General features: G+C 32.8%; 1 protein-coding gene across 1 annotated transcript; it reads right to left on the bottom strand.

Annotated features, from left to right (window-relative positions):
• Positions 1-3,808: 3,808 nt before the first annotated feature.
• Positions 3,809-4,536, bottom strand: LOC149551970 (lachrymatory-factor synthase-like). Its single transcript, XM_089787460.1, has one exon. It carries the CDS (start codon positions 4,445-4,447, stop codon positions 3,980-3,982), a length of 468 nt encoding a protein of 155 aa, XP_089643586.1. The 5' UTR covers positions 4,448-4,536; the 3' UTR covers positions 3,809-3,979.
• Between the last annotated feature and the right edge of the window lie 18,887 nt (positions 4,537-23,423).

The following is a 23,423-nucleotide window of genomic DNA, read 5'->3' as shown; positions in this document are numbered from 1 at the left end:
TTATAAAAAATTTCTTAATTTTAACTAAAAAAATACATCTCTTTTATCTGAAGATAGACTTAAACCTAGCATTTTTTTTTACTTTAAATTGTCTTAATGAAACAAATTAAAATACCATGTCATCTTAAAAGATAAACCCTAATTCATTTGAACTACCTAAAATTTATCTTAGTACTTAAGATATTTTCCTTTGAATAAATAATCCTTTTCTATTAATTTAAAATAGTACTTAACAAGAATATATTTTATATTATCATTTCTAACACCTTCAAATGTGTAAAGATTTGACTAAGATGAAATGTGAAAATTTTGGTTCCCTTCATACAAGAAGAAAAAGACCACCATGTTCAAATTCAACAAGCAAACATAGTTTTGTAGAAATCAAACCGCATCTAGGAGAATGTGAAATCTGCATAAACGATTCAAATTTACAGCAATTTACCATTTGACAGGAATTGTCTAAGACATATTTGATTGAACCAATATAGAAATCACAAATCACATTTTCTGTAAGTCCTAAGCTAAGAGCTCCTCCTCTTGTTAATTTATGAACATAATCATGTACTATTTTTTGTCTTGCCCTTTCTATAGTAACATGTCCACCGTATGAAGGTCAAGCTATTGTTTCTTTTCCAACTTCTATTAGTCAAAATCTGAAATCCATTAAAAAAAATATTCATTTCGATTGCTCAAGATCTACAATCACAAAAAATAATGTTCTTTTCAATTGCTGATTTTTTTTTTCCCTTGATCAAATTCAGAATCCCAATTAATTATGCATTTCAATTAAAATATATATATCCATCTCAATTACTCAATTATGTTTTCCATTCTAATAGCTCAAATTTTTTTTTAAAAAAAATCCATTCCAATAGCTCAAATCTTGAATTTTTATTCTTGCAATCTCTCATCACTTCTCATCCTAATGATAGCTAATGGAATGTGATCGAAAAATATTGATGCTAAAAAACTTCCACAATCAAATCCAAAAATAAAATTAACATATTTAAAATAGATTGTGAAAATCTAATAATGTTAATGTCTAATTTTTTTTAGTTTTGATGCAATTAAAAACTATAAAATATATTAGTTCAACCAATAAGATTCAAGTATTTTTTTAGGTTCTAAGTTTTTTATAAAGTTTGAACATTTTTATTATTTTTTAAATGGAAAAAAGTTATTTCACTAAATCTTATGGGCTCTCACTAATAATAGTAAGGTAGAAAATTAATTTTTCAAACTAAAAAATTAAGAAAAACTTTTAGCATTAATTGTACAATTAATATGATTGAAAATATCATAAAAGATGATGTGACACTACATTTACTTTATCATTTGAAGAATTTGAGAATTTAAATTCTTTATAAAATTTGAACATTTTTATTTTATTTTTTGAAAAATAAGAATAGTATTTAATTGAAATTTTATTGGGTTGGAGAAATTTAATTTTTAAAACAAAAAATCAATGAAAATTTAAATTCTAACTTTTTGTATTAATCGTGCAATTAATATAATTATTATAAAAAATATGTCACACCACACTTTACCTTACCATTAATCAAATTAATAATAATATAATGCACTAACTCATAAAATTTTGATTTATTTTGTCCTTAAAGCATTATCTTTTAAAAGAATTAAAAGTAATAAAAACTAAATAATGTAACAAAGATTTTAAAACTAAAAACTAAATAAATAATATTACAAAGAATTTTAAAATGCTAGTTATTGTACATTTGTTTATGTATTTAAATTTTAAAATATCTTATATCATTTTTGGGTGTCAAGTTGTTGATTAAATATTTAATAGTGTATGAAGATGACAATTAATTGTAATTTTTTTTAAATAAAAAATTATTTGATGTTAACTATTTGTAAAAAAAAAATTGTTTGGTAATTTTTAATTTCTCTAGTTTTTTAATCATATAATTATTTCTTTTAGGATAAACAATTGGTTTCCAATTTAAAACATGCTAAAAATCAAATAAAATTTATTGTACTACAGACTCCAAGACACAAAGAATAAGCAATTTAAATTGTGGATATTCTTTCTATATGTAGAATTTAGTTATAACATGCTTATGCTTTTGTTAAAGTTTTGGTTGGTATTGTTTAACCTTGGAGAAGATCTCAATGATCCATTTGTTCACAACACATTACAAGACATTTATGAACAACTTTATAATTGCATTCAAACTAATGTTGTAGAAATTTTATTTATTATCTCAAGCTTCTCATGGAAAAATCAATAATGCAAAAAATGTGTTACCTTGTAATGTATGCGTGATTTTTTTAGTGAAATTGATTAACATTTCTTGAAGGCTTATGAAGATGCTTTCCAATCTCAAAACTCTTTAAGTTAAAGGATTTTATTTTATTCTAAAATTATTTTACACTATTGAGTTTTCCAATTTAGAGTTTGTATCTTTTTTTTTGTGAAGGCATTGATGTTAAAATTCTAATGACACAAAGAAGTAATTTTGCACTTGGTAAAAGCTATAACTTATTTACTCGAATTCAACTACAAACATTAATGCAAAATATAATTGTCTATGTTTCTCCATTAGTTCTTAAGTTCCATGTACAATTACAATTAATTTTAATACAGTTTAAAGATGGTTCAACCTCCAGTGATATAAAGAATGGTGTTCCAATACATTTTGCATTCCTTCAAATTAAAATATTTATTCCTCCATCTCAACCTTTTATGGCCACACTCTACAATACTATAACCATGACACATAAAAAAAAAAAAGTAAGGTGGTTTTATAGTCCAGGACACTATGCCATAGTTTTTGGGTTTACATATGGTGACAGTGATATGGGACTACCTCATACTCTTGTTCGAGAGGCGCTTAGCGTTACAAGCGAGGCGTACATACCCTACCCCCAGTGGGATTTGAACTTGTGACCTCTCTTTCAAGAATACAAGTTCTCCACCATATGACAAGAACTCCGTCTCTTTGTTTTCATTTGAATCTTTCAAAATCTCCAATCCCAAAAATTGAATCCATTTCAGCGACTGAAAATCTAGAACCGTATAAATTAATGTCAGTTTATAAAACATATCGCCTATTCGTTAAAGGCTTCTGGTCTATTTGAACTGTTCTTGTCGTGAGCATTCTGAGACCTCAACATGGTAAGATTGTGCAGCCTAAATAAAAGTGATAAGCCCAAAACATTTTACACATCATTAAAACTTGCAACCAGAGTTTTCTTTTTAACCACGAATCTTGACGAGTCATTCCAAACCCAATTAGCGGAAACTAAAAACTTAAAAATTCAGGCACTGAAGGATCTGCAATTTTTAGCTCCAGTAAGCAAAGACCTCAATTTTGCTACTAAAAAGAAACATCAAACATAACAAAAGCAATAAAACTTCATAATCACAAACTCTAATCGCCAATAATACACAATTCAACATTTCCAGTATGCAGAGACCTCAAATCTGGCAAATCCAAAAATACACAATTCAACATTTTCAGTCAGCAAAGACTTCAAATTTCCCAAAAATAAAATAAAAAAATCGAACACCAACCATAACAAGCCCAATAAAATTACATTCTCAGTAACTGTAATCCCCAATAATACACACAATTCAACATTCCCAATCATCTCAGACCTAAAATTTGCCAACAAAATGAAACCCCAGGTACAACAAATCCCATAAAATTACATTCTCAGAAACTGTGATCTCCAATAATACACAATTGAACATTCCGAATAATCTTAGATCTAAAATTTGCCAATAAAATGAAACCCCAGGGACAACAAATGCAATGAAACTCCATAATTACAAACTGTAATCTCCAACAACACACAATTCAACATTTCCATTAATCGAAGACCTCGGATTTTCCAATAAAATGAAACATCAGCACCTCCATTATTAGAAACCATAATCTCCAATAATACACAATCAAACATTTCTTGAAATCCAGAGAAACACAGAAACCCAACAGATCAAAGTAAAGAACAATCATTCGAAAGAGGCAGAGGCGACCTCATCCAGAGTCTTGGTGATCCCCGCAAGAAGAGAAGAGACATAAGATACAAAATCCTGTTGGGAAAACCCTTGAATAGGGTTAACCTCAAAACTCCATTTGACGAGACATTTCCCGTCCTGATCCTCCACCGCTCGAAATGTCGCTTGGTAACCCTGCATCCCCTCCATGTTTCCCTCTGTGACGAGATAAGTGTAGGAATGGGCAGAGGGATCTAAGGAAGTGAGTTTTTCCTTGACCCAGAGAAGGCCTTCAGGAGAAGAAGAGGCGCAGTAGCGTACACAGCCGGGGCCCTTCTCAGGAGAGCCCTCCACCCTTTCGCAAATGTGAAGGGCAGGGTACCATGTTTTTAGGGCACAGAAATCACTGCCAATTTTCCATACGCGATCCAGCGGAGCCGCCATAGGGATTTCCAGGGAGCCCTGCCATTTGGGATTCTGCATTTTTCTGAAGAAGAAGAAGAGTGGAGGGAAAGTACAGGGGAGGAGAGGTATAAATAGACAGTTCACACTATTTTCCACACAAAATAGTTATATTCGGAAACATTGAAATGGGCATATTTTAATGTGTTTTAACTGGTCTTCCAACATTTTCACAAATTGTGGAGGTGAAGTATGCCCGTGGCTATACAGCCACGAAAATGCACTTCCTTTACATTGCTTTTTCTAACTTTTTAAAAAATTAACTGAGTCCTCTCCTTCGTATTGAAGTGCATTTTCGTGGCTGTATAGACGTTGCCGTGAAGTATGAGGATGGCATGATGCAAATTTTTGTCTTCATATGGACGTCTACATGCTAGCTATTTTGTGTAGAGAATAGTCACGTTTTAAATAAGTTTTGGGATTTACAATTTAAAATTTCGTGAAGAAGAGTGTTATAATCAAGTAAGTTCTAATAGTTTTTTAATGGTTGTTTGTTATATTTTGTAAGTTGTTTGTTTATTGGTATCTTTCGTTCACCATTATTGACAAAAGTTGTGTGATTATTGGGGTATTTGTGTAAAAGTTTTCGATCAATTTTGTAAACTATTTGGTTGTCTAAGTGACTTTTTGGTTGTAATGGCTAGTTGTGCAAAAAGGCTGAATTTCAAGGGTCACTTTGAAATGACTACTTTTTGACCCTTCAACACTTACTATTGTAAACTATTTGGTTGTCTAAGTGACTTTTTGGTTGTAATGGCTAGTTGTGCAAAAAGGCCGAATTTCAAGGGTCACTTTGAAATGACTACTTTTTGACCCTTCAACACTTACTACAAGGAACATTGTCACTACCCAAAAGCCAAAATTTATTTTTTGAGATATTAAGTCATATATGAAGATAACAAAACAAAAGTCAAGATTTGATGTATAATTTAGGTTCTATGGGTGCACAAAGGTAGTTGTAAGGGCTATTGGTATGCAAAAAAAAATGTTGCTCTCTTTCATCCCGATGATGGATCACATAATGTGATTCGAAACGTTGATGAAAAAATTTGAACACAATCTAATCCAGAAGCTTTCACTATAATCCATATCTATTGATAAGATGGGATGATAAGGTTTAAGTGGTAAAAAGAAATTTGATTTTAAGAAGAACAATCTTAACATTGATCATATATTATCTTTGACCTCTATCATTAAATCAAGGAAGAGTACATTGTTATTATTTTTACTTGTTTCGGGTACTTGACATAGCTCTTCATCAATTTTTAGTTAACTAGCGTAAGGCTTTGATTCTTTCAATATTGGTGGTTTCACTTGCGATACACACTTCAAGCTAATTTAATAAACCTCAGATAAGCTTCATATTGAAATACACTATCATATCCTTGTAAAACACCACATTTGTCAAGTACACACTTTACAACTCTAGATTAGAAAACATTTTATTCTGATATTCTCAACTTGTTATGATATAAGAGAAACATTATTTTGTTTATTTAAATTCACTTGAATTTACCAAACATTGATGACTTATAAAAATCAAAGATGTTTAGCTGTCTTATCTCAAATGACCTTTAACTATTTGCTACCATTTTTTTCGAATGAAATCCTTATTAACATGATCATTTCCTCTTACATTGTGATCCAATGACCATCTTCTAAGCTTCTTCTAGAACATAAATAACATCATCATCATCATCATCATCATCACACTTTCAAAATTGAATATTAAAAATATTCATAATATTTCATTGTGATATGTAGGACCCTTCTTTTTTTAATCTTATTATTTTCATATAAAATTGGAGATGAAGTAGAGCTTATATTAGAAGAGCGTTTGACCCGCAAGAGTATCAAGCTACGAATCTCAAATCAGAGTGCCATCCATTATATTTATTGAAAAGAAAATGCGCTAGTGCAAATCTAGGGTGGTAAGATAAGATGCTCTTTAAAAAAAAAACAATTAAAAAAATCCCATCGTGCACGACTCGTGTTAAATTCAAAATTTTGTTAGTGGAAACTTGATTTAGGGATTATATGCTTGTACACGAAATATTCCCTCGGTCATGTGGATATAAAAAAGAGGAGGTGGTGTATTTACAATATTTTGATATTTAAAATATAAAATATGGTGTTTAGGAATTTTTTTTTAAGAAGCCGTTGTTTGAGTATTATAAATTTATATACTATTTTGTTCACATGTTTGGATGTGTGATACCTATACTTTGTTTAAAATAAAGATTTGTTTAGCATTTCTTATTCAATATTGTTGTAAGATTATGATAAAAATGTTTTAATTCTCATCTTCAAAATCAAATGGATTTTCATGATGTGATTAGAAATATTTTTAGATATGATTGTGTAAAACTTAATTTTGAATACTTGGAGTTTATTTCAACATGGAATAGATGTGAATTCAAAATTGTTATGAAATAGTAAAGTTTTAAATAAGTATTTTCAATATAGGGAAGCCTTACATTTGAATTTAGAGAAATATGATTGTGTAGACAAATTCTATTGGAGATACCACTTGACAAATTCCAAGCCTGTCCAACAAAGTTTTGATTTGGAAAACCATCTCCCTTAGCTTAGCTTGTTTGATTGAAGGTGGAACTTCCCCTTTTTCTTCAAACACTGACCACAGAGAGTTGGCTTCTAACATCACAGAAGTCGTGTTGTAGGAGTGCACCCATTCCCACCATTGCAAGACTTTTGGACTACAAAGGTGGGATCAACAATTTTCCCTAACACACTCAATGGGACAAAGCCAAATGCAATCGCCAAAATTAGTGCATGCATTAGGATTTTCAGCTTGAATGCAACAAGTAGTAATTGAGTGAACGACTTAAACATCACACACTAAAGCTTCATTCCTAGGCTAAAAGTGTTAAATAGTCAAAGTTGGCTTATTGTTTTCAAGCTTAAATTTTGTCTTAGTGTGTTATGTTTAAGGGTGGTCGTGGTTGAGGTCCAGTTAGAGCATGGAACCAAATTACTACAACTATGTTGATTGGTTTACTCCCCAACCCAGTAATACAGACCTAGTTCCCAGTGATTAAGAGATGTTAGCTCAATCTTCAATGTGAGTTGTTGATCTTGAACAACAACAAAGAGCCCTCCAGTATTCTTTGGCTAAACTAAAGGCTTCTTGGAGGAGTCATATTCAACAAAAGGACCTATGATGGAGAATCACATCATGTATGAAGAGATTCCAAAAGTTTCATGTCTAATGGGAGATTAACCTATCTGAAGTGATTTTTTTGAAGTTCTCCTTCGAGTCCATGATGTTGATTACAATTTCACTGTTTGAGGGCATCTTGGTGGTATGATGTACTTAAAGAAAAGGAATGAGAAAGGTCAACAAGAGGCAAATTGTCTAAGTCCCCTCTTTTCTGACCTCCCCTGTTCCATCGAAGATAATAAGATTTCCACTCTGAAAGCCTTAGAGATTCAAAGATGAATGTCAAGGGGGCAGTAGCGGAAGTTCATAACAATACCTCCTCACCCATCTCAAGATAGATCTTGAGGTTGGTCACTAGCGACAACCCCACACGAACACAAGCACATCCTCAAGTGCTTCACAAAAAGACTTGCCAAACATTCCCACTATTGAGAAGACAATTATGTCCTCAATTTCCCTCAAATCCAACAAAGAGCCGACAAAGCGTGATGAAATGTCAATCATTAGCATATACCAATATTTGCTATGAAGAAAATCCTCGTCGATTATCCATTTCAGGGTCGTAAGAGGATGCGGCTATTCTTCCTGCAAAATGCACCTTTGATCAAAAATTAGAAAATGGAAAATACAACATATTTTTCTAAATATTCCATCATTTTTTTTGCATGATCTGTAGTTTTGTACGCAAAATTTGAAAAAACAATCACTGTATTTTCAATGATTTGAAGAACTTTTTTTGACTTTTGGTATATTTTGTAGGGAGGATAGGCGTCATCACAAGTACCAATTTATCATTAGTCCCGACCAGTGTAGCTAGTCAGTCATCATCTATGAGCCCCATGAAAGGCTCGTAAGGCAATCGGATGGTTAATCTCATAGGCGTGTCCATAGGATAAGATAACATAATACTTTCTCAAACTCTCTCATATTTAATTATTCTAAGAGAATGTCTTTTCAGTTTTGCAAAAGTACCTTACCCATTTTCCAAGAACTACCACTTGTCTATTTTTGGGACGACAAGCCAATTTTTGGTTGCTGGTGGTGTCATCAGAGGAAATTTGTACTTCTTGAACTTTGAAAAAGTAATCACATTTTATTTTTTCTTAAAATGAAAGACCATATGTGATACTCTAAAAGTACGAACAAGTTTTTCATAGCATTTATACCTTAATATTAGAAATTTCAAGAAAGTGGTGATGTCCAATCTAGATTTTTGCATGCTTTGTGATTAAGTACCTATACCAATGAGAATGAGATGTCTTTCCCTTGCACACTAGGTGAAAAAATTAGAGGTGTCCTACCACCACCTTGGAAACCAACTTGGAGGGATGATTCATAGTCATTCATGAAAATTAAAGCCCAAGGACATAAAGCGAAATTGAAAATAAACAAATAAGTGTAAAAATATAAAACTCAAGTCAAATTAGCAACACTATCACGGTTATGGACACCCAGGTGGCAATAGAGAAATGTTAATAGTTGTCAAGGCTATAACTTCATTGGGGCTATGGATGTCTAATTGGTAGTGAGGCTCTATCTAGTTGCTTATGGGACAATTCCTCAACCACATAATCTAGAAGGCAAGTGGCAACCGTTTCTTCCTCTTAGTAAAGTGAATGATTAACCCCCCCTGCACACACACAAAACCTTGGATAATCTACTTTCACTTTATGACTAATTAATCTAGAGTGTTGGTTGTATGTTGATGAAGTGCAAGGATGGGTGTACCCCCAAAGGAGGTGACCAAGCCCCCCAAAAATAACCACACAATGGAAAACAAAGATTCAGATGTAATGCGACACTCTTTCATATATAAGAATCATAAGATTTACATCCAACATGTCGAACTATAAGGCCTTCCCCATTATGGTCATTACAATATAAAAAATTCAATCCTCAATGCAAATTTCCATCTCCTAGCTATCATCCCTCAAGATGCTCCATGCCTAACAACTGATATTTCTAGACAACACAAGGCTCTATATTTATACCTAGCAAGCCACAAGTCACCTTGGTAGATTACATTAAATAACCACTTAGGATAGGCCCCAAGTTTACAACCATAACCAACTCATATGATAAAATAATACTATGTAACCTTAGATATAGATCCACATGCAATCCAACGATCCAAATCCAAGATCGCATGAGCTAACTCTTAACGATTGAATATCACGAGAACAATCTTGAAAGTTTGTTCAAGGAATGAAGAACACATTACCAACAACCACCAAAAGAGCTCTAACTCGAACATGAACATGTCAATAGTTATGCAAACACAAGAAATGGTCCAAACATATGCACCAAACATAAACCTAATCTTACAGACATAGTGTCCACTCAAAATCATGCTCAATGCTCCTACATCAAACTCACGAGGTAGATAGAAAAGTGTGTCCCACACTTTGATGCCAAAAGAAATATTCGGAATCAACTTTATCTTCACCAAAATTTTCCAATTCATCAAAGACATGAGAATACATATGCAAATCAACCATCTTTGCTCGATCCATTCAATCCTCAAAATATTTTGTATCTCAACAACCCAAGAAACATACTCACTAATTGAATAAAACTAAACAATATAATGCTTCACAAGCAATCTTTGAAACTTATCATCACAACCAACAATAGTAACATCTTCACACATGAAGAACAAATCAGTAGCAACATTTACCAAAACCAAATCAACAACAACATGTACATCCTCAATCATTTTAGTAGCAACATATAAATCCAAATTCATATCAGTGACCATATGAAAATCTATAACCATATTAGCAACAACATGTAATCTTCATTAACATGAATGAAAACCTAAATGATCTCATTGTCCACAATAAGATGATCTACAATTTCCATGTTAGATCCATCCATCTACTCATGAAAACCAACACATACCTCATTAACCTCAACAAAGTCATCATGCACTTCTTCAACCATTACCTCTTCTTTATCAGTAAACTATCTTCTTTTGTAGTCAATCCTTCTAATGCTAAACAACTCTCTTTTTTATCGATAAATGCCAACTTAAACAAGATTTCCTCATCTCATCAACCCTCTTATTGAATTTATCCCAAAAAATGATCCAACTTATCCATCAAGTTCCTCTCAAAGTGCAATTGCCTCACATCGATGATCTGATTGCAAAACACCAGTTGCCTCACACTCAATGATCTATTGTCCATCTTTGCAACCTACCTCAATTCAACGATATATTCACCCAAGGAAAAATTCATCTCTTCACATCAAATTTTCATAAGAAAATAATCCATGCCTCACAACAAAGAGATCTAGGGCTCCACAATTCATCAATCCACCCCACAACTATCACAAGATCAAAATCTTCTATGATACCATCTAATTTAGTGCAAGGTCAGGTGCACCCCAATGGAGGTGAAAAATATCCCAACAAATTATTGGACACAACGGAAAACAAAGATTTAGATCTAATGCAACACTCTTTCATATATAAGAATCATAAGATTTACATCCAACATGTCAATTTGTAAGGCCTTCCCAGTTACAACCATTACAATAAGAAAGGAATTAAATCCTCAATCTGAACTTCCATCTCCTAGATATCATCCCTCAAGATGCTCCTAGCTAATCCATACTTAACAGTTGATTTCTGCAGATAGCACAAGACTCTATACTTATACCTAGCAAGCCACAAGTCCTCTTGGTATATTATATCAAATAAACAGTTAGTACATGCCCCAAGTTCACAAACATAATGAACTCATTTGATAAATACTATACGACCTTAGATATAGATACACACACAATCCATCAATCCAAATCCAAGATCACATAAGGAAACTCCCAACGATCAAATATCGTCAGAATGGTCTCCAAAGTTTGTCCAAGAATTGAAGAACACGTTGCCAACAACCACCAAAAGAGATCTAACTCAAACACAAACATGCCAATATTTATGTGAACATAGGAAATGGTCCAAAGATATGCCCCAAACATAACCCTAAGCTCTCAGACATAGGGTACACTCAAAACCATGTTTTATCTTGTGCATCAGATGTGTTATTTTTGCAGAGTATCAAATGTAAAGTTCATTATGAAGCCAAGATCAAATACAACTTTCTAATTCAATTCTTGGTGTCCCTTTTTCCTCCAAGGACATTGGTTAGTCATCTTACCTCCTTGTTTTAGAAGTATTATCTTGGCATTTTTCAGCTAACATCATTTGGAACTTTTGTCTCATTTCTCTCTTTCTCTTTAAACTTCTCCATGTAGTTCTTTGATGCTTTAAGTCCTCTAGTTTGATCCACACCTTGAAAACATGTTGTTGCTTTCTTTTAAGAAAAAGGGAACTCTGATCTTTGCCTTTTACACATAGGATTTAACACCTTGGGTGTTTGTTCAAACAAATCATGGATATAATACTGTAGGACCAAAAAATGGGTTAAATGCATAACATACTATGAGAAAATCACAAACTCAATCAACATACATTAGCACCCACTAGTCTACCATGAAAGCCAAACTAATAAAGAAAGCAAACAGAGTTAAAACTGCCTCTTTCATTTGTAGCTCTCATGTCCTTCTTTCTTCTCCAAATGATGCAGCTCCAAAATTTCCTATAGTGCATACAAAGTTGAAACAAAAGCCTATAGTGATGATAATGCTATGAGAATACTTGAAGTTGTGATATGAATGTGAGAGAAAGAGTGCAAAAGATGAGAAAACTTGGGACTGAAAATGAGAGGAAGAATGCTCATTTATAATCAACACTCAAGGTGAGAACATTGGATTTTTCACCTTTGGATATGCGATGTGGCAAGAGATTCCTTTGAGAATCCATGATGCATATGATACAATATGCCAATTGTAAGATTATATGACACATGGAAGTCAAACTTGGCTAAATGTGGAAGAGAATCTATGATGCGTCATAAGACACCTCAAGCCCACTTAAAGCCAAGAATCTATGACAAAGGGAGCTAAAGATAGACATGCGTAAGAGAATAAGAATCTTGGATTATGACAAATGTTAGCCAAGTGTTAAAGGAGAATCCACGAGGTGTCACAGCCATGTGTAATGATGATGTCAATATTTTGTAGAATATTTGAATTAAAAATCCTTTATTCCACAAAATAGAAATTAGTAAAAAATGGAATTAATGATAGAAAATGCAACTTAGGAAATTAAGAATTTCCATCGTTTGCGGATGATGAATCAATTAATTAATTGAGGATGATAATCAAGAAGAATAATTAGTAAGAATAATAGGATTAAATTATGGGTTATTTAATCCTATAGAGAAAATTAGTAGACGATTGGCCAAAATTGATTAAATAAATGCAACAGTATCCTTTGATGAAAATGTGATGATAATATAGACCGAATAAGATGATGACAAGTAGACCAAAGCCATGGTCAAATTGATTGATTGATTGAAATTGATAACATGCCAAGGACACATGACATGAATTGATTGATACGTAACATTTAACTGACATTGTAAATGCTACAGGATCGAGATTGATTGATAAGGTTGATCATAATAATATCGAGAGACACTGTCAATATTATTAAAATGGTTGATAATGCCATGATCTGACATTGAAAGCCTCAACAATGTCAAAGATTGGATGACATGAATGATAGTTTGACCTAGCACTAAGAGCCATGACAGTACTAAGGTTAGATTGATAAGATTGATAGGTTGATAGGTTTCCAAGGCACTAAAAGCCACAACAATTCCTAGGATTGGATAGATGATGATTGATTTTTGATATGCTTCGTGATGATTAGGACTGATTTCGGGTGATTTCGAGTTGATTTGGGGTGATTTTGAGTTGATATGAAATGGTTTTGAGTTGATTTGAAATGATTTCAAAATGATATGAAGTTGATGTGAAAGAGGATAAAAATGATGAAATATGATCGATTTTGGCCAAAAGCTCAAAGTTAGTAGAATGAGAAAATGGGACAAATTTGTATGAAGAAGTGATGAAACCATAGATGCAAACTATTTTTGAGCGTCTACAAATACATATGATAAATCAAAGCTAAGTTGATTTCCAACCAACTAGATAAGGACCTAGTCCATGAAACCAAAGATGTCAAGATTCAATCTCGGTGGGTTGTGATCCCTTAAAAGTTGCCAGATGTAGATTCCTCTACACCACTTTGAGAAGTCAACAATCTCACCTTAGGTTTGATTGTGTGAGAATGATCATGACTTCAAAGCAATGTTGACATTGGCTGGCACACATTATCCCATCAAAGTTCTTTACCACCCCACAGAGGATGCACTTCCCTCAAGCTCTAACCGACTTCCATGTGTCCCTCTGAACACCCTTGTTTTGATAAGGCTCGTTGATGCAATTTGACAATATTCTCTTCCAAACAAAAATGTCATGACTAACACCCTTTCTAGACAATTGTTCACTTTTAGGCGCTCAAATTTGTATGTGCAATCATAGCAACTTTGATCAGATCATCATGCTCTTACAGTTGGAAGCAATCGATAGTCACGTTGTGATGGACCAATAAGATTCAAGCAATTGCCTACATCACAAAGAATTGAGAGATTTGTATCCAATATCTTGGCATGCCAATCAATTATAACTCATTGTAATAATTCTTAGGCTATCTTGATGAAGGGTTGTTTTATAAAGCCCCAATGATTGATATCGACCTTCCCACCTCTTTGGTTCAATGGTGACCTAGTGATTAGGTACTTCCCTTGTACCATCTCTCTTGCTTCTGACTCATTCTCCCTATACCATTGGTCTGCCATGTCATAAGTAATGTGCAAGTATTGATCCATCCTTGGTAGATGGAAGACCTTCTCAATATTTTTTGGGCTTATGTCCAACACAATTTCCCTCGTTACACTTTTGACCACCTTATCTACTGGTACATAGTGGTGTGCTAGAATCATTATTAGTTCAGATGATTAGACAGATATTGGATATGAAGTCGCATTTACTAGCACAATCCTGATTAATGCTGACACCATTGCTAATCTTTCCTTGGGCTTATTGCACAGTAGTAGGAATGCATTCCAATTGATGTGCCCTAACTCAATATCTCAAATCTTTAAGTGTTTATCTCTAAATTTGGACTTCTTTAGTGCTCCTTGATATTTGAAATCTATTGGTTTGGGTGCAATCTTTACAGCCATAGAAGATGAAGATGACATCATTTTATCTGCACAAAATACAAATGTCATTATATAACTAATGAGAAACCAAAAGACTCTCTTACAATCATGATCAAACTAGCAAAAAATTGACCCAACTAGAATAAACTGACAAAAACCTATATAACGCCTGAAATGTGCACATGTGCACCAGCCACATCTGCACAGGTGCACACATCTAGGTTCCTTGATCTTTATTTGAAAGTGTATTGATAAGCTCCCTGTGCATGTTGCATAACATGCATAGTTTTGATGTGTGTGTGGGCTTGTTTCAAAAATTTGTTGGTCATTTTTCACAATGTGCACATGTAGGGATGCACACATGCGTGAGTGGGCTTGTCTGCATCAAGATTTTACCTTTAGAAGGTTTGAAGACTGAAAATTCCCACGTGCAGACACTATGGGGGTGTGTGGGTGCAAAGATGCGGGCTTCGAAGTCTCAAAGATGCAAACAAGTGAGTTTTAAGTTGGGGGGGGGGCTCACTTTTATAGGCATTGGGAGCCATTGGGTGCATGTAGCGCACCTTTGAAGCTATGCATGTGTGAGCTTTGGGACTCCAAGCATTTTGAACACACCTTACATGGATGGGCGTATGCACACGTTTGACTCTTTATAGGAAAAAATACCCTCTTGACCTATTTCTTTGTTTGGGATCAACTGACCAAACATCCTAGACTGAGGTAGACTCAGAAGGGAGACCTCTATTCACGAAGGTGCCTGACTAGGTGTATTGTTCAAGAGCATGGGATCCCTTGCCCTAAAAGAGAAGGTCCCTATTTGTATAAAAAAATAACTTGCTTGTTTTTTATTGATTTATCAATGTTCAGTTGTTAGCTTGGAGTTTGATTTCATTTGTAGATAGCGTAGGATGTTTCCTGTCCTATCTATCTTAAACCATAGGTTGTGACACCAGATTTTGTAGATACATTGAAATGCCCTACTAATGGAGTCACTAATGATAAATGATGTAAAACTATTATATGATGGTAATGCAACTCTGGTACCACTAGTACAAATATTTTCAAAAGAAAAAATTGAAGATGAGGCTGAAGATGCTTCCAATTATAGGTTTTTTATATAATAGATGGTGTTCGCAAACATCATTCAACATTACCAAAGAAATATAACAAATATATATCAAGTGAAGACATCAGAACTGGAGTTCAATTATACATTTAATAGAATGTAGTTCTCCAAATCAAGAAAAGCATGGTAAGTGTATAATTATAGCCTATTTCTAATGATTTTTACATTATCTACATATTCTTAAACCTCTCTTACTTACAGCCTCTTATATTCAAATTATGGAGGTGGATTATAATAATGGGACTTGAAATTGTTCATAAAGAACATGCCATTATTGGAAGTCCAAATGCTTTGGATGTAGAATTTAATGATAAGAAAGATGTAAATGTATCAAATGCTTCATCCTCATAATCAAAGAAAGGAATCCCTTTTGTGACTACAATTATAAGCAAACAAAGAATAATGTTTCGTGTAGAGAGGCCTAAAATAGAGAAAGAAATCTCCACTATATTGATACCCATCAAAAATTTAAATCCATACCAAAAAAGGTAGAATATAAAGGCTCGTGTAACTACAAAAAAAGGATATACACTAGTATGTGAAAGATAATAAAGCTTGGGAAAGTGGCCAGTTTTGACATCACAGATAACAAAGGAATAGGAACTTGAATCACTTGCTTCAATGACATAGAAAACATCTACTATGCTAATATACATGCTAGAGTTGTCTACATGATAGCTCATGGCATTGTAAAAAGTGTTGATAAATTTTATAACAAGATCAATCTAGTGGGATAGAGATAACCTTGACAACAGATTCAAGGGTTCTCTTATGTGAAGATGATCCATTTATCACTAAGCACCAATTGATGTAATTATGAGGATGCCAATTAATTATGAATTTTCTTGTTGGAATTGTTTTCCATGTAAAAGAAATTTCAACAATTGAAAGAAAAAGATGGAATAGAGGTCCCCAGACGTACAATCACTATGTTAGACATGTCTCGTACTATAATAGATGCCACATAATGGGGGAAGCTATTGAGTGAGAGGGAAAAATCTTCAACAAAAGTATTACCTCTAGGAAACTATAGTTCTTGCTATCAAGAATAGAAGGATATCTTAATTTAATGGAAGGGTTATAGTTACCTTAAGTAATACATCTTTGTTGATAAACCCTATGATATAAGAAACTAAACAATTGAAGAATTGGTATGAGCAAAATGTTACTAGCCTCCACATGTCCTCGAGACAACTTATTCCCACGCCTTTGCCAATCGCAAAAATGACAATTAGTGATATAAAAAAATGTGGTTTGGAATCATCCCAACAATTCAAATGCCTCTTGAAGGTGATACTAATATTCTTCAATAAAGAAAATATTTTTTTATCTAGCTTTCCCTAGAATAATTAACAATAACCAATGCAAGAAGGGACTGCAAAAAGTCAATGGGGGGTGGTTTTGCCCAAAATGTGTTCAAGCTACTCCTAAATGCAATTACAGGTATATATCTTAATTGAAGTTACAGGACCATGGGTAAAATATGGGCAATTGCATTTGATGAGGTTGCAACAGAGTTGATGAGCATGTCAAAAGAAGTATTATGTAACCTACAATTCGATGACAATATTGAGAAGAGTACCAAAAAAGACATAAAAGATGAACAACATAGGCAATACGTGCTCCTGGTAACATGTATGTGTGTAATGTATAATGATGAAGAACGTGTGAAGGCAACTATTAGAAAAATCTCTCCAATATATTTCATATTAGAGAAAAGATTTTATATATATATATATATATATATATATGTATATGTATATCGGTATATATAGATATATGTATATATATGTATATATGTATATATAGATATATGTATATATATATATATATATGTATATATGTATATATAGATATATGTATATATATATATGTATATATGTATATATAGATATATGTATATATGTATGTATGTATGTATGTATGTATATGTATGTATGTATATATATGTGTGTGTATATATATATATATATATATATATATATATATATATATGTATGTATGTATGTATGTATGTATGTATGTATGTATGTATGTATGTATGTATGTATATATATGTATGTATGTATGTATATGTGTGTGTGTGTGTGTGTGTGTGTGTGTGTGTGTGTGTGTGTGTGTGTGTATCAAACGCTTGATCAGGAAAGCCAATAGATCATACCAAACAAAACAAGAGAGGAAGAATATATAAGTGTACTTCATTGTTGAATGTATGTATCAGTCATATGCCACCAAACATTGGATGAGAAATGTACATAGTGGTTGTTTGAAACTAATATAAACATAATGTTCTTGACAATTGTTAAAACTCAAACTCATTGGATGTACTACTATACATAAATATGATGTATTGTACGTTTGAAAATAAAATATCATCATACACTTTAATCTATGATAGTATACTATAAGCTCATGATGTTGTGTACAATTCATAATTTTTTATTTATACATTGTTATTTTGATGCATTTCAAATGTAGATCAATAAACATTCAAGACATCACATTATGTGTTATTGTATACTAACAAACAAGAGAAAAGGATTTTGTAGATGGAAGATGTTGGTGTTAAAGGGAGTGAACCAGCTTCAAATAAACCACCACCCATTGTACAAAAGGCTCGTGAAAGGAATCAAGCTTATTATGCTCGATACAAAGAAGAGATATCATCACATACAAAGAAAACAAGAATGCAACAACAACAAATAAATCTTGAACATGGGGATAAGTTGTGTCCTTCAAAAAATCATCAAGGAGAGAAAATACAAAATAAAGTTGGACAAGAGGATGCTCAAAGGTTATGACATTGTGAACGCAATCATAACTACTGCATTCATCACATAGAAGAAGTAAATGCAAGAAAACACACAAGGTGCCAAGAGATCCAACCAACAAAAAGTAAACATCACACAAAAGATTTTGTAGAACCAAATGTACCCTTCAACAATGATATTAAATTCATAACAATGATGAAATTTTTTTGACATCGGTTAGATGCACTTGGTCAACAACAAACATGTATCATATGTAAGGAGCGATACCCAGGAATGTATGTTTAATTATAAAATACTAATATTACATGTAAGAGGTGTTCTAATGAGAAGGGTTTTCATAGGTTTCCAACACTCAACAAATGAATCTAGGTGAGCAACCAAATGTACTTAAAAGGCTAACCCAAGTAGAAGAAATGGTGATTGGTGGCTCGGCTCCAATATTACAAGTCAAGCATGCTATTGGTGGTAAATATAAATACAACAAACATACAATAAAATTTCCACAAGATATACAAAGTATTACAAAGATGTCACTTCGAAGGGTTGAAGAGCTAGATAGATTAATAGTACGAAGAGAACATATACAAGGACACATTTATGATTGTTATGTAAAAAGGAGCCATGTTAGAGATGCACTACAATAAAAAATCAAATATGATCCATACAAGCATGATGACATTGTAAGTGCAGAACATTTGGCCCAATCTCCTAAAGAGAATACAAATATTTCAAGGTTGTTACACATAGTTGACATAGAAAATGATATTCCCATGACAAGCAATCAATTAAACTTGAGTGATATTGATGATGAGCTTATTACAATCCAGACCTCTTTTGTAACGCCCCACCAAGGGGTCCAATGAATTAACCTAGAGTTTCACTAAATTTGGTAACATTTTTTTTTTTTACATGAAAGTAAATACCATACATAACTTATTCACAATAACGGAAGCAATAGCAATGTCCATCTGAAAGTAAACATAACATACATAACAGATTACATTCTTTAAAGATCCCTTAATGTTGAATTACATACAAGAATCCATCTAGTACAACATCGACATGAAATAATAATGATAAGTCCAATGTTTAAACATTACATTTCCAAATGCTCAATCATCCTATGTACATGTCACAAGGTATGACAAGCTTAAAGAATATACATATGTAGAATAATGTACATCATCCTATTCCAATCCATGATACATCAAAGTAGAGATAATCACATGATACATCATCATAGAAGACATATACATCCGTCATAAAGATCAAACATAATAAACTAAGTGCACGATTTATCCCAACCGTTAATAGCATCATTAGACCATCGTGGGCCCTAGCCATCCCTCCGTGCGTAACATCCCAAATCACCGAAGAGATCATCGGTATTAACATAGTAGGAACATATACAACATCATATGTAGAAAGTAATCTAACATGAAAATATAAGCATAAGATAACATCATCTAACATATGCTAATCATCAATGAAAAAGGATACATATCCACCATCATGAAGGATGCATCAGCCACGGTGTCTCAATGAATCTCAAAATGATAAGAGTGGAAAATACACTACCACCCGATCGCGTGGTACCAAAGTGGTCCACTCCCACCGTACTAAGGAGATAATCTCAAGTCCCAAACAGGCTATCAAAATCACGTAGCACATCTCTCTATAAGTCCAGGAATCCTAAAAGTATACTAACTCAAAGGTTCCCATCACAAAACTGACATCTACTTCCCAGAGGCACACAATGACATGTAGGAATCTACTATGCAAGCGGGAAAGTGTCATCGCATTTATCACGTACAAGTTACCCTAGCAGTTAGCTAAACTCCACGGGTCCATACTGATCTCATGCGGCCACTAGTATCCTCTCATACTGACAAGGCATACTATGGAATGCAAGGTCGCAACCATGCGTCTCACTACTCCCATCCTAGCCTATACAAGCACTCAAGGCATGGGCGAGAACAAAACGCTTATCTTTTTAGGTTCATTCAGTTAGTATTAGGTGTGAATGTTATCACTTATTAATCCAACTTACAATGAGTTACCCTGGCAGCCTCTTAGGGCCCCGGCCCCCATTGCAAGCCACTTCCTATCACTACATGCAGATATCCTACCCTAATGCTCATGCATAAATCTCAAAATTAAAAAAGATAATCCATAATTAAAATAATCAAATATGCATAAAAGCATCAAATCTCCATGAGCAAACATCCATAGAAAATCATGAACACAATAGCTCTCTATTGGCAACTAAAGTATCACTGATAATCAAAAGTATCCAATGGTTCTCAATAACCAAAATATATCTCAATCATACTGATCAAAGTCTCCAAAAATGGTTGAGTCAAACATTTCACAACATGACATCATCAAGAATAAATCCACATCTCAGTCCCATCATGGCGACTAGAAAATAACCAAGGATAACTGATCGATGACCAAAATAATGGTTAGGTCAAGAGTCTCATAAATAAAAAATCTCAACTATAACAATCAGTATTCACATCCAATACATAGAGCATTCCATCACATAACCATGGTTGGGTTTATAAAGATCGAGATTAAAACATCATCATGACATCACAATCACAAAACCCCCAAGCCTCTAGTAGACGTCCTATAACTGGTCAACACTAGTCAACCTAGAACCCAAAACAATAGCATAAAGAATACACAATGTAAACACATGTTTTGGTTTTGCTAAGTTTTCAAATTTGAATTCAAATGCAAAAGTCTCAGTTTACGTTTCCAAGTTTAGAGAAAGAATTAGAGGAACATCTTGTACGTTTTCCCATGTATTGTTTTTGGATGGATAAAAGTTTTCCTTTATAAGTCTAAAATCCAATTTTCGATTACAATATTCTGTTGAAATCGTTCCCCACCAACTTTTAATTAAATTTCATATACTTTATATATTTTATAATTTAAAACCATTAATTAAATTTTAATAGTTAAATTATAAAATTACAAAATTATTCATTATTAAAAAAAAAAAGAATCCTAAAATCTTTTATCAAATAATTTTAAATTTATTAATATCATATTTACATATTACATATATATATATATATATATATATATATATATATATATATATATATATATATATATATATATATATATATATATACATACATATATAATATATAAATATTTATTATTATCGAACAACATCGATATTTATTATTATCGCGATTTATAAAATCGAATAACATCGAATTTGATTGAAACGAAATAACATATGAAAACCGATTACAATTTCATTTATATCAAATGTTAAAAGAACTTTTAAATAAGCATATATACGTGACCCGCGGATCGCAGGGTACACTGCGGTCGCAGGTACACTGCAGACCGCATGTAATCTACGGTACTGCAGTCCGTTTGGCATTGCCACCGGCGGGGGTGGGAAAAAATCACGTCCCCTCCGCCCATTCACATTTTAAATTATATTTTTAAATGTTGCGTTTTATTAAAACGCCTTCCTCGATCGCAATGCGTCATTCGCTCGCTGTGAAATATGTGGCATTCGGATTTTTAATGATATATATATATATATATATATATATATATATATATATATATATATATATATATATATATTTCAGTTCCCAAAATTTTCCTATAAGTTTTTAAATCACAAAATTATCCAAATATTAATCTAATGGATTTGGCCACAATTTAAACCCTAGCCCCATCTTCCTTTTAGATCTATGCAAATAAAATTCTCAAATAAATTTAATTGCCCATATTGGAAATGCATAAAAATATGAAATTCCTCAGAAGACATACGGAAGACACGAAGAAGACAGGGAATGCAAGATGCGGAAATAGCATAAGTAAAATCAGAAGAATCTACCTGGATTCTGATGCTAATTCACTTCTTCCTCAGAAAACCCATAGAGCAAGCTCCCTTCTTCAGAACTCTTGAATCCTCCAATGCTCCAATTGCACTCCAAACGCTATCTCTAAGCTTCTAAGAATGCTTCAATATAAAGAGCTCTCAGGAAACCTCTAGAATGCTTCTAGAAACAGCTAGAAGGTGTCACCAACTAAGCATGGGTCTTTTTCAACCTTTTTGATGAGTCATAGGGTTGTAGACACCATGTGCTTAATTGATGCACTAACCCCCGTGTTGTTGACACATGAGAAATAGGAAAGTGCGTTAATTCCCATGCAAGCTTATAACTCCAATTTACTTTTTATATAATTTATATTTAAATTTTATAACTTTCATTTTAATTTTTATAACTTTTATTATTATTATTTTATAATTATTATTAATTTTAATTTTCTAATTTTCTTTTATTTAATTCATTTTCCTCAATTAATTCTCATTTAATTACTTATAATCACAATATCAAAAATCATGATATTTTATTAATTTTTCTCAAATAATTAATTTATTAATTAAATCTATTTATTAAGACTTAATTAATAGAAAATTCACCATAGACCTCCAAGATAAAATATGAAAACCCATCATAGAACAAATCATACAAAATCAGTCTAAAGGGTTAAAAATCACGAATTATGTCATCCGACACATTCGGTGGGTACTCAACTCTGATACTTGTCCTAACTCACTAGGACAAATGGTTTAAGGGTTTGGGATTTGGACTTGAGAATTTATCTCCCTTCTCTTATCATTGAGATAATATAATAGGGTACGCTCATCCTGGCAATTCAGGGAAGTCGATACCCAGTACCTGCAACCTGCAGAAAAACCATGCATGTACATACAATATATAATGCTAAGCTAAACAGACAA

This window comes from Cupressus sempervirens, chromosome 6 (genome assembly GCF_028749045.1).
Source record: "Cupressus sempervirens isolate cs-2001-9-10 chromosome 6, ASM2874904v1, whole genome shotgun sequence".
NCBI lineage: Eukaryota > Viridiplantae > Streptophyta > Pinopsida > Cupressales > Cupressaceae > Cupressus > Cupressus sempervirens.
Note: the sequence above shows the minus strand (reverse complement) of the source record. Positions and strands in the feature narration are given on the sequence as shown.

Bases quoted from the DNA above. Each gene is read 5' to 3' on its own strand.
- LOC149551970 (XM_089787460.1), bottom strand. From the start codon at position 4,447: ATGCAGAATCCCAAATGGCAGGGCTCCCTGGAAATCCCTATGGCGGCT.